General features: G+C 47.6%; 1 protein-coding gene across 1 annotated transcript; it reads left to right on the forward strand.

Moving 5' to 3' along the window:
* Positions 1-6,549: 6,549 nt before the first annotated feature.
* Positions 6,550-7,470, forward strand: LOC148507624 (odorant receptor 131-2-like). Its single transcript, XM_088445801.1, has one exon. The coding sequence runs from the start codon at positions 6,550-6,552 to the stop codon at positions 7,468-7,470; it is 921 nt and encodes a 306-aa protein (XP_088301927.1).
* The last annotated feature ends 6,038 nt before the right edge of the window (positions 7,471-13,508 follow it).

The following is a 13,508-nucleotide window of genomic DNA, read 5'->3' on the forward strand; positions in this document are numbered from 1 at the left end:
CTGCGCTATAGGTGGGGCAGATGTAAATTGTGCAGATAGGTAGATGTGAGAGGAACGTGTCCAGACTGAAATATAATTTGCAGTGTAAAAATAAAGCTGTGCAGCATTTGTAGGCAACATGCAAAAGCAGCCAGTATTGCCCCACATGCCAAAACAATGGATGTATTTGCCCCCTTTACAGTGCAACATGGTTTGTCCAGATACCCAGTTACTTGCTCTATATTACTCTGGGGCTGATTAAGCATAGGTAGCAGGTACACAAACTAACGCAGATTCCCGAATTATGGGGAATCTGGACAAGGGCAGGATCCGTTCTGTGCTTGGGCAGAAATGGTCCCGTGAGAACTCACGCAGGTCTCGCTATGCCTCTGCCTCATTGACAGGCAGAGGCGTTTGTTGGGCGGTGTGAGAGCGGGGATGGCCTGCGTTCCTGGAAACGGGGTGCACGTCGCTTCTGTCTTCCAGGAGTGGCAGACAGGACTTAGGCAAATGAGGCAGGCTTCTGCCTCTACAGCCTGCTCAAAGCACCAACAACCATGATGGTTGCAATGCTGATCCCAGGCTGCCACCTCGGTCGCAGTGCCTGGATCGCAGATGCCGCCAAGAGGTGTCAGATGTCCTCTGCTGCATCAGCCCCTCTATACCCAAATCTGAATCAGGCCCCATATCCTATGATGACGGCTGCAGATTGGGGGGATTTCTGTGACTTTTGGCTGCTGCTTCCTACTTTGACTATTGATGATGTGAACTTCCTGCTCTCCTTTGGGTTTATTACCATTGCCAAACAGAACAGAAACATTTTCAATCTACTGCTAAAAAGAAAGTAATTTGTTACTATATTGTCATTTAGAGGAAATTATACAATTTACTGAACCATATCACTTATTTATAGCACATGTGGACATTTTATTGTGTGAGTTTTATATAATAAATGTGTACATTGTATTACTGGTCTATATAGTATTATTAAGGATACAATAGTGCAGTAATTTTGGTTTTACACATAAATAATGATACACATATCAAACACAAAATAACGAAAAAAACAAATATACATATATAAAATAAAAATGAATTATTGTAGCAGCAAGGCATAGCTGTAGTTAATAGGCAAAAATAGCCACTGAAACTAACTCCCAACGAAGTTTGCATAGGCAAACGCAAGGGGGGTTTCCGTCTGCTTGGAAACCCCCCTCCCCAGAAAACACCATGACCACAATCGAAATAGTAATATAATAGATTGTTACTAGTGCTGCATATGCTTCTCAGTATCACAAATGAAATAATTAGCACCACCTGTGCATAGGCGAAACTAGGGGTGGTCCGGGGGTGCACCGGACCACCCATTAGCCTCTGCCGCCAAATCGCTATTTTTTTAAATGTAATTAGTCCTCTCCCGGTCAGGAAGGCGTTAACGCTGCTCAGTCTGCTCTACACACAGCGCTCACCTGACCGGGAGGATATTTTCTGCAGCTCCGCCTCCCCTGTGTCCAAACCAATAGATGAATTATTCTTGCGGCAGCGCGCGGTGACGTCATGACGTCGGGTCATGCGCTCAGCGCTCTAGCGAGGATCTACCTTGGTGTCCAAAATCTGGAGGAGGAGGACCTGATCCCCGCTGTCTTTCCAACGCTGCAGCTTGTAGTGAAGGGGACTTACCGGGGGCAGCAGCAGCCAGCTCCCTTTCACCTCTACACTGCAAAAACAGAGACTGGTGATATGTGAGTGGTGAGGAGAATTGGGGAGGCGGGGCCTGGTGTAAGAGAGTCTGACTGCACTAGTCGGTAATCGGGTGGGAGCAACAGCAAGACCCTGGTGACAAAGTACACTAATCCAAACACCCCCAGTACCCCCCCTTCCTCCGCCCATACACACATTATACCCCCCTCCCCCACCCATACACACATTATACACACCCACCCATACACACATTAAATGTATCTCCTCCCACCCATACACACCTTATACACCTCCTCCCACCAACCATACACACATTATACACACATTATACACCTCCTTTCTCCTCAAAGATTATACACCCCCATACACAAATTATACACCTCCCTTCCACTAATAGATTATACATCCCCATACAGACATTATACCCTCCTGTCCCCAGTCCCCCTCAACACTAGTACACATACAAATCCCTTCCCGCCCCTCCCCCCACGCACACACCCAGGCACACTGTACCCCTTCCACCACTACAATCACATATCCCCCTACCACCACACACTCTTCCCCCTCCGCCCCTGCACAGGCACACTGTACCCTCTCCACCACTACACAAACACACATCTCTTTCCCCTCCGCCCCTGCAATGGCACACTGTACCCCCTCCACCACTTCACAGACATCTCTCCCCCCTCCGCCCTTGCACAGGCACACTGTACCCCCTCCACCACTACACAAACATCTCTCCCCCCTCTGCCCCTGCAATGGCACACTGTACCCCCTCCACCACTACACAAACACACATCTCTCCCCCCTCCGCTCCTGCACAGGCACACTGTACCCCTCCACCACTACACAAACACACATCTCTCCCCCCTCCGCCCCTGCACAGGCACACTGTACCCCCCCCACCACTACACAAACACACATCTCTCCCCCCTCCACCCCTGGCACAGGCACACTGTACCCCCTCCACCACTACACAAACACACATCTCTCCCCCCTCCGCCCCTGCACAGGCACACTGTACCCCCCCCACCACTACACAAACACACATCTCTCCCCCCTCCGCCCCTGGCACAGGCACACTGTACCCCCTCCACCACTACACAGACACATCTCTCCCCCCTCCGCCCCTGCACAGGCATACTGTACCCCCTCCACCGCTACACAAACACACATCTCTCCCCCCTCCGCCCCTGCACAGGCATACTGTACCCCCTCCACCACTACACAAACACATCTCTCCCCCCTCCGCCCCTGCACAGGCACACTGTACCCCCTCCACCACTACACAAACACACATCTCTCCCCCCTCCGCCCCTGCACAGGCACACTGTACCCCCTCCACCACTACACAAACACACATCTCTCCCCCCTCCACCCCTGCACAGGCACACTGTACCCCCCCCACCACTACACAAACACACATCTCTCCCCCCTCCGCCCCTGCACAGGCACACTGTACCCCCTCCACCACTACACAAACACACATCTCTTCCCCCTCTGCCCCTGCACAGGCACACTGTACCCCCTCCACCACTACACAGACATCTCTCCCCCCTCCGCCCCTGGCACAGGCACACTGTACCCCCTCCACCACTACACAAACACACATCTCTTCCCCCTCTGCCCCTGCACAGGCACACTGTACCCCCTCCACCACTACACAGACATCTCTCCCCCCTCCGCCCCTGCAGAGGCATACTGTACCCCCTCCACCACTACACAAACACACATCTCTCCCCCCTCCGCCCCTGGCACAGGCACACTGTACCCCCTCCACCACTACACAGACACATCTCTCTGCCCCCTGCCCCTACACAGACTCACTGTACCCCCTCCACCACTACACAGACACATCTCTCTGCCCCCTGCCCCTACACAGACTCACTGTACCCCCTCCACCACTACACAGACACATCTCTCTGTCCCCTGCCCCTACACAGACTCACTGTACCCCCCTCCACAACTAAACAGACACATCTCTTTGCTGCCTAACTAATGGTCACGAAACAAAGTGCCATACTTCCAATAGCTTTCCTGGTAGGCTGTTTTAGTGGGGCGCCTCGCCTTGCTCAATTCTAGTGGGCAGAATGTGCTCTGCCCCTCTTAGCAGTGCCCCACTAAAACAGCCTGCGGGTGCTGTCCCCACCAGCGTTCTGCAGTGTCCCGCGGGTGGGGAAAATAGCGGTGCTGCGTTCACCACCACTGTATGGATGCCGGATGAACAGCAGTGCTTGGGGGCAGCCTGGCAGGTCCATAAGTGCCAGGCACGCCCCCAAGAGTGATGAAAAGGGAATGTGCCTTAAAGACACGCCCCCTTTTCCTGTGGCCTTTGGCGCACACAGGGGTCCCACTTTCTAGGTCCGGTACCCAAGTTCTAGCGAGGGGTTGGAACTGGGACCACCCATTACCAGATGTCTAGTTTCGCCTATGCACCTGTGGATCGTTTAACATGTATCAGCCAGTAATAAATAACCTGTGCACCAACTAGGAGATCTGAAAAACATGCACTGTTAGGGATGCACTGCTATAGAGCCCAATATGTACATATATGTCCAGGGCAGTGCTAGGTTCTTCTGCTCCTCCAGACTCCTGGATATGCTCCTAGTCTGTAATGGTGCCCACATTTAAAATAAAAACATTCAGCTCAGGCATATTAAAGCTGGTTAAGTACTAATTCTACCCTCTTCATGGACTGGCCACACTCGCTCTAAAATCAAGCATTTGGAAACCCCCTTCTAGAAATCCTGCGTTTGCCACTGGATAGTAATGTGATGGTCCGGGAGTCTGCATTATCAAAGCGTTGGCACGTCACAACCTTCTCCAGCTCCCACTGTGGAAATAGATTGCACTCTGAGCGGCTTCCTAGCTGTTCCACAAGTCCTGCCTCCCACTCCGGCTATCAGACCATTGGCGTACTGGAGACACCTGCAGCAAGTTTCCTATTGGGACCCATTGGACATTGCATGAGATATTCCCAACCATCACAAGGTTACTAATATGTAGGAATTGCCTGCATTTGTGAGCCCTTCATAGGCCTTATATTATACTAATCCGCTATTATACACTGGGCCTCATCCATATAACTTATACCCCTTTTACACCGGAGCTAAAACCCGGGTTTTTGAAGGGTTAACCCGGGCAGCTCCCTGGTGTAAAAGGGCAGAGGGTTGGATCGCCGGGTCGAGTGACCCGGCAATCCAACCCAGGTAACTAGCAGGGTTTAACACGGGCGTAGCCCGTGAAACCCTGCTACGGGAACAGCGCACTCCGGGTCACGAAGACCTGGAGTGCGCTGCTAGCCGGCCGATTGGTCCGGCTTCAGTGGCGCTTGGAGATGACGTCATCTCCAAGCGTCCACTTTCACTCCGCAAAAGCCGGGTCTATGCAGACCCGACTGCGGTGTGAGTGGCGCTGACTCGGGAATATCCCGAGTCAGCGCCGGCAAAATTCCGGGTCTGATCCGGATAGGAACTTTGTTCCAACTCCGAGTCAGACCCGGAATTTAGGTGGAAAAGGGGTATTACAAGGCATCACATTATTACTATTCTACCACCATTGGGAGCTTGTTTCAGTGGCTACTATTGCCTATTAACTACAGTTATGTTCTGCTACTACAATATTCTGTTTTTATTTTACCATTTTATATATATGTATATTTGTTTTTCCTTATGTTGTGTTTGATATGTGTAATATTATTCATGTTTGTTTAATATATGTTAATTTAATTAAATATCATAATATTGCTTTATGAGCTTTCTATTCATTCATGTCTATAGGCAGACTGATTAATTTATTTATAGCCTATACCAAGCACAGTGTGACACTCGTACTGTATTTTTGTATTTGCCATACTATTTGGGGTTCTTAGCAATAAGGTGTTTTGGCTCATTACTAGAGATGTGTTTTGGTTTTGGTAAAATCACCCTCAAGTGTTATGGTTTGGATTTGGTTTTGAATTTCTTCAAAATTGATCAAAACAGCTAAGATCATATATTTTGGACCTGTTTCCATGCAATCCTAAACCTGAGATTAGTTTTTAAATCTGAGCTCTGAACCTACAGCAGATCCGAGCCGGGAATTGGTTTTACTCGGAACCACAAAAGTGATTCCAAACCGGGACTCGATTCAATTCGGAACTCCTAAATTCGGATGTGTTTGTTTTTCAGGAAAACTGCACCTCTCACTAGTCATACAATTATAACTTTAATTATCATAACGCCGGGAGTGTTTTGTGGTTATGTATACACTTTTCCATAGCTGTGTTATTAAGTCGATTACCTTCAAGTAGAAATTTTAGGACTAAGGTAGGGTATCAGCACTCGCAATGCCGAGTGGACTTCCAGCTCTAATAGAGCCGAAAGTCCACTACTGACATCACGAGTGATGCCAGTAGGACCGCCCACAAATGGCAGGCGTTTCTTCGGGAACTCCTCCGTTTGTTCAGCCTATCCGTCTACAAAACAGGGCGAGCTGTCGATCAACATCGACAGCTGCCCCGTTTTGCTGTGAACTCCGGAGCGAGTGAAGGTCTCACTCGCTACGGGGCTCGCGCACGCGTGTTGCACACGCCGCACGTGCGCACTGGGCCACCATCGACCCGCTTGCGAGCGAGTCTGAATCAAGCCCACAGTCAGTAATTTACCTATATGCCAAAAAAATTAATAAATATGTGCATTTATAGTATACCCCCATGCATTGCAGCATGGTTAATTCCAGGAGCAAATTGCTGCTTGTGTACTCCTTTTTTATTTGCTCCTCTTCCATCCTAGGATATTATGTATTTGTGTGGATCTTAATTAATATTCCTTTATATTTGTCTTTTGGTTTGTAAGATCCCTGGAAAAGAAGAACGTTGCTCTTCCAATAATGATCAACTCATCAGTACTCCAGAACAACCTGAGCCAAGTGTCCATCACTGACAATAAAGTGACTCTTTACGTACACTGGACCATTATATTCCTGATAATAACGGGGTTCTGTTTCTTCTTCTTCTTTATCACAGTGATGCTGAGCGCCTTCTTCCTAACACCAGACCTCCAGCAGAATGCTCGGTATGTTCTGTTTGTTTACATGCTCATTAATGATACAGTCTATCTAGTCCTGGCATTTTTATTGATGCTTGGATCAGTATACAAATTATATGTTCCTGTGCCTTTTTGCTACCTTTTGTACGTTGTTTCTTCAATGGCATTTAGAATAACTCCATACAACCTGACAGCCATGGCTCTAGAACAATATATCGCCATCTGCTACCCACTGCGACATGCCCAGCTGTGCACCACCCAAAGAGCTAATGCAACATTCACCCTGATATGTTCGGCGATGTTGATCCCATATGCGGCTGAGCTATGCGTCATGTTCTCATCATTTACTAATATTTTCCATCGGTATATTATATGCAGGCAGAATATGTTGCTAGTTAACAAAATTCAAACTCTTATTAGGTCCGTTAATCTCATCCTGTGTTTTGGCTTGGTGGGACTTGTCATCATATTTACGTATGTGAAGATCATGTTGGTTGCCCTAAAAATAAGTCCTCAGTCATCGTCTGCCTCCAAAGCGGGGAAAACAGTTATGCTCCACGCCTTCCAGTATCTCTTATGTATGGCATCATTATTGACTGTACTGTCACAAACATTTTCCAGCCAAACAGCGGAATCGTTACAACTGACAAACTATTTTACTTTCAGCTATGTGCCAAGATTCCTCAGTCCTGTAATCTACGGAATCCGGGATGACATGTTGAGAAAACATTTTAATAAGTTTATACCAAAATTGAATAATTAGAAACTGTTTCCCATATTTGCAACACTAGTGTTGAGGGATTACAGACTAATAGAGTAATGGGGAGATGTACTAAACCTTGGAAAGTGAAGATATGGAGAGAGACAAAGTAACAACCAATCAGATCCTGTCACATTACAGGCTGTTTTAGAGAAATGTCAGTTAGAAGCTGATTGGTCGGTACATTATTATTATTATTATTATTATTATTATCATCTTTTATTTCTATGGCACCACAAGTGTTCCACAGCGCCTTACATAAACTAATAAGTGAACAAGAAACGGAATAACTTACAGTACATTACAGTGTAGGACAAGGACATGGTTTATATACATTGCATACAAGTGTAAGGTGCCCTTGTAGGAAGTAAGGAGTAGAAGAAAGTGTAAGGTGAAGCACATGAGGGAAGAGGTCCCTGCTCATGAGAGCTTACATTTTAACGGGAAGGGGCAGCCAGACAGGCGTGACACAGAAGGGGAAGACAGGGAGGAAAGAGCATGAGGTGGGTTAGGATGAGAGCTGGAAGGCTATGATGAAGTAGTGGGTTTTGAAAGCCCTTTTGAAGATTTGCAGAGAGGTGGAGAGTCTGATAGGGAGAGTGAGAAAGTTCCAAAGATAGGGAGCAGCACAGGCAAAATCTTGGAGGTGGGAGTGGGAGGAAGTAATCAGTTGGCAGGAGAGGCGGCATGTATTTGTTGAGTGAAGTGGATGGACGGGAGTGTGAAGGGAGGTGAGGTCAGAGATGTAAGTGGGAGAGGATTAGGTGAGGGTTTTGTAGGTGAGAATTCAAGAACCTTGAATTGGCATCTGGAGTTGAGCCAGTGTAGGGCTTGAAGGAGAGGGGAAGCAGATGATGAATGTCTGGAGAGGAAGATGAGCCAAGCAGAAGCATTAAGGACCGAATGTAGTGGAGAAAGGTAGGAGGTTACAGTAGTCCAATCTGGAGATGACCAGTGAGTTGATGAGGGTTTTAGTAGCATCAAGGGTGAGGAAAGGTCTAAGATGGAAACTTCAGGACTGCGAGAGGTGCTGAATGTGTGGTTTAAAGGAGAGTGAGAAGTCTAGGATAACTCCAAGACAGCTCACTTTGGGGCTAGAGGAGATAGTTGTACCATCAATAGTTAATGAATTTGTGGGAAGTGAAGTAATGGAAGAGGGTGGGAAGATGATCAGCTCAGTCTTAGACATGTTAAATTTAAGAAAGCACTGGGACATCCAGGAAGAGACAGCAGAGAGACAGTTGGAGATACGGGTGAGAGGGGGAGAGGAAAGGTAGATTTGAGTATCATCAGCATAGAGATGATATTGGAGGTCAAAAGAGTTGCTGAGTTCATGTAAAGAGGACGTATATAGGGAGCATAGGAGAGGTCCAAGTATAGAACCTTGGGGAACTCCTACTGTTAATGGAAGTGGGGTGGAAGAGGAGTCATGAGAGGAGACAGATAAGGAACAATCAGAGAGGTATGAGGACAGCCAGGAGAGGGCAGTGTTATGTAGACCAAGGGAGTGAAGGATTTGCAGGAGGATAGGGTGGTCTACAGTGTCAAATGCAGAGAGGTCAAGGAGAATGAGCAGAGAGTAGTGGCCCTTGGATTTGGCAGCAAGAAGGTCATTGCATACTTTTGTGAGGGCAGTTTCAGTGGAGTGGAGAGAATGTAAGCCAGATTGAAATGTGTCAAGGAGGGAGAGGGAGGAAAGAAAGGTGGTAAAGGGGTTGTAAACAATATGCTCAAGGAGTTTAGAAGCAAAAGGGAGGAGAGAGATGGGTCAGTAGTTGGAGAGTATGTTAGGAATGGGGGAGGCAAGGGCATGCTTGAATGCAAAAGGGACAGTACCAGATGATAGGGATTGATTGAGGAGGTGGGCAAGATGGGAACAGGTAGAAGGAGACAGGTAACAGAGGACACAGGAAGAAATAGGGTCAAGGGGGAGGTGGAAGGAGGGGAGGACCGGATGTGGGCCATAACTTCCTTTCCAGAAACAGGGTAGAAGGATGTTAGAGTTGGTGAGACAGATGGGGTGGGGTGGTCAGGGAAAGGAGGGGTAGGAGTGTTGAGGGTCTGATGGGATATGATGTCCTCACGTATGGAGTAAATTTTAGATGTAATGTAGGTGTCAAGGGCAGAGAGCATGGAGGGGAGGTGGGGAAGGGCAGAGGAGGGAGTTGAAAGTGGGTGACACTGAGGTTTGAGGACTGGGAGGAGATGAAGTTCTTGAATATGATTGTTTGGAAAGTGACAGGGCAGCACTGTAGGATGAGGAAAAAAATTTAAATGTTGTAAGTCTGCCCTAGAGCATGATTGCCTCCACTGACACTCGGCAATTCGTGGACACTTTTGCAGGTATCTGGTGTATTTGGAATGCCAGGGTTGTGGTGTGGATCTGCGAGAGTAAATAGTCATTGCCGGAGCAAGAGCAGAAGTAAGGGAGGAATTGTACAGGGAAGTGGCTTTATCAGGACAGGAGAGAGAGAGTATTGGGGAAAGAAGCAAGTCCAGCAGGGAAGAAAAAGCAACAGTGTCAATAGCCTCAATGTTACTCTTAGTGATTGTGGCCTTAGGAGGTAGAGGAGGGGGAAGGAGAGAGGGATAAGTTAAAAGAGAAAAGGTGATGGTCAGAGAGGGGGAATGTGGAATTGGAGTAATCAGAAATATCACAAGGGTTAGTAAAGACCAGGTTAAGTGAGTTCTCACTCACATGGGAGGGTGAGGAGGTCCATTGGGAGAGACCAAATGTAGAGGTGAGGGTGAAGAGTTTAGAGGATTCTGTGGGAATGTCAAAGGAATATTGAAGTCACCTAGGATAATAGAGGGAAGGTCAGAGGAGAGAAAGTGAGGGAGCCAGGAAGAAAAGTGGTCAAGGAATTTGGAGGGAGAGCCAGGGGGACGGTAAATGACAGCTACTCGCAGGTGTACTGGTTGGAAGAGGCGTATAGCATGAACCTCAAATGTGGGGAATGTAAGGGATGGTTCAGAGGATATTAGCTTGTAGGAATAACTGGCAGATAGAAGGACCCCAACACCACCACCATGGCGACCCCCAGGCCAGGAGTGTGGGAGAAGGTGAGGCCCCCAGAGGAGAGAATAGCAGGAGAAGTGATGTCAGAGGGTGAGATCCAGGTTTCAGTAATGGCTAGGAGATGTAGGGGATGAAAAGGTCATGGGTGGGAACGAGTTTATTACAGACAGACCTGGCATTTCAGAGTGCACAGGATAGAGGGATAGTGTTTGTGGGGGAGATGTAAATAAGATTATCAGGATTGCTCTAGCAGGGAGATGATATTCATTTGGGGAGCCGATATGAAGCGATGGTGCGGGCACCTGAGCTAGAAAGGGAACCTGTACGAGGTGGGCAGGGAGGGAGATGAAGATGGCAGTGGGGTGAAGTGACAGGGAGAGGAGTGTAGGAGGAGGGATTAGCAGTGGGGTAGTAGGATAAAGGGGGGGTAGAACAGGATGAAAGTGGAGTAATGGGAGAGTAGGGGAAAGTGGAAAGTGGCAGACTGAGGAGGGGGGAGAAGGAGAGTAGGAGGTGGAAGAGACAAGGGGGAAAGGATTAAGGTGGAAGCAGGGGGCAGAACAGAGGATTAGGTAAAGACTGAGTGAAAACAGGGAGTTGAAGAAAATCTTGCCATGGTGTTGATAAGTAAACTAGAGGGACGAAAACTGGAAATATAAATGAAATATGAATGCAAGAGAAAGTGCAAGAGATTTGCAGAAATGAACAGTGTTGGTAAATATGTATGCACATTAACACAAGTTTGTTATTGAGCGGAATAAAAGTGGAGATATAATGTGTGCAGAATGTGAATAATAACATAGACTGTAAGCAGATAAAGGATGTGAGGCTAGACAAGAGAGCTATGAATAAAGACAGTGGGCCTGATTCAGACCCGGACGCTGAGAAGCGTTCGCTCGTAGCTGCTGATGGTTTGCATTGTGCACATGTGCGTGTGCGAGCCAGTACCTGAGATCGGGAGTCATGCACTCGTAGTACAAAGACTGAGCGCTACCTTGAGTGACAGATAGCGCCGTTTGTGGGTGGTAACAGGGGAAGGTGCTTGTGAACGGGGGAGTGGTGGTGCGAATGCAGGCGTGTCTGGGTGTCAAAACGGCGTTTAAAGGGCGTGCATAATTAGTGTGGAGGCATCATTGTACACGTCACCTGGTTGTATTTCAGTCAGCATGGATCGCAGTGCTTGCGGCGGGGTAGGAGCTACCTCAAACGCTGCGTGCAGCTCCGATGGCTCTCGATGTTACCAATTTATCATACACTTACTGGAGATGACGTGTGCTAAGAACGGAAAGTGGGCGTGTTTATACACCTGCGTTCGCTCACTGCCTTCGCTTTCTAAGACATAGAGGGCGTCCTTACGTCACACAGTGCGATAGCGGAATTTGCATACCCGGCCCCTTTTTGCAGCGAGCGTTGGCGGCTTAGCGTCCGGGTCTGAATCAGGCCCCGTATTTCCAAGTGAAAAGAGGCAAACTGACATAGGCACAAATACAGTATGCATTGAGATGTATGTGATAGTCAGAAGTCCAGGATTATTAATAGCAATAGAAGTGTTGACTTCTTGCCATGACCACACAGGGAGTCCAGTTGTAACAGTCCTGGATATGTAGACAGCAGAGGTTTGTCGTGATGAGATTTTGAATTTGCAATTTTTGATGCAAGTTTGTCCTTATATTGAATGGATTGTTGAGAGATGGAACTAGTATTCTCCTTCTGTTTATCCTCGGTTAATGCCGGTATAACGCTACACCTGACTCCTGGGCTCCAGTCAGCAATTGTGATCAGTTACCCTACCAGTGTGCCCCAGCTCTAGCGCCCATCACACTGCTCTATCTGTGCAGTGGTCTGTAGCCATCCCAGTGGAACTGGGTGATTTGTGGTATCTGAGAAGACTGGCTGCTTCACATTACATTCCTCCTCTATTGCCTACCTACTCAGCAGCCTATTTGGAATTTCTTCAATCCTGTGCAGAGTGACGATTCACCCCCCAGTTAAATTCACTATTTCCTACTGAGGTGTTTTTTTTTGTTACTGATGGGGCAGTGACTCCACTTGTCCTTGATCTGCGAGTTATATATTGGACTTCCTGCTAGTACCTTTTATTTTATAGGATATTATGAGAAGAGCGAATACCAAGGCCAACAAAGGTGGCATGCAAGATATTACACAACATTTCTCTCGACGTGACAAACAACCCTCTGTCACCTCGCCCATACACCACCCGCAGTGATGGATCCCGGATCAGCTCCTTCCACCAAGGAAGATATCCAGTCTCTCCAGGCTATGATTCTGGATCTTAAATCTTTCATTTACATCTGCCCTTCAATCCGCCATTGGAGAACTGAAATCTGGTTCTAGTGGCCCTGGACACTCGTACCTCCTCTTTGGAATCTCGTGTGGATAAGCATCAGGAATTTCAAGAGATAGTTGGTCGGGATATGGACTATTTGCATAATGAACTGAACTTCCTTCGTGATAAAACTGAAGATCTAGAGAACCGAGAAAGGTGGAATAATCTGCGCATTTGCAATGTCCCTGAATCTATTAGTGCATCTGATCTGGACTCATATCTTAAAAGATTATTTGTCTCGCTGGTACCATCGTTGACAGTGGAATCCATTCAGCTAGAGCGGGCCCATCGAGCACTGCGTCCTAAACCTAAGGACTCTTAAATTTCTGTCTTTTAAGATCAAAAACTGAATTACATTGGAAACCAGAACTACTACCTCAACTCTGTTTGAAGGCTCTCAGTTACAGATTTTTCAGGACCTGGCACCTTCCACCATTGCAAAGAGATGTGACCTACGTGCGGTTACTACTGCACTTTGGGACAATGGTTATAAGTATAGATGGGGATTCCCTTTCCACCTATCAGTGGATATTGAAGGCCATTTTCATACTATCCAATCTGTGGAAGAAGGGATGCAATTACTTGGTAAACTTCGTCTCACCTCCTCCTCTGGTCCCTGTCCCGATGCCTCCTCTCACACCTGATGCATTCCTAAAACGGGTCTGATAAGTAATC

This window comes from Taudactylus pleione, unplaced genomic scaffold (genome assembly GCF_031769625.1).
Source record: "Taudactylus pleione unplaced genomic scaffold, aTauple2 ptg000390l, whole genome shotgun sequence".
NCBI classification, from domain to species: domain Eukaryota; kingdom Metazoa; phylum Chordata; class Amphibia; order Anura; family Myobatrachidae; genus Taudactylus; species Taudactylus pleione.

Bases quoted from the DNA above. Each gene is read 5' to 3' on its own strand.
- LOC148507624 (XM_088445801.1), top strand. From the start codon at position 6,550: ATGATCAACTCATCAGTACTCCAGAACAACCTGAGCCAAGTGTCCATC.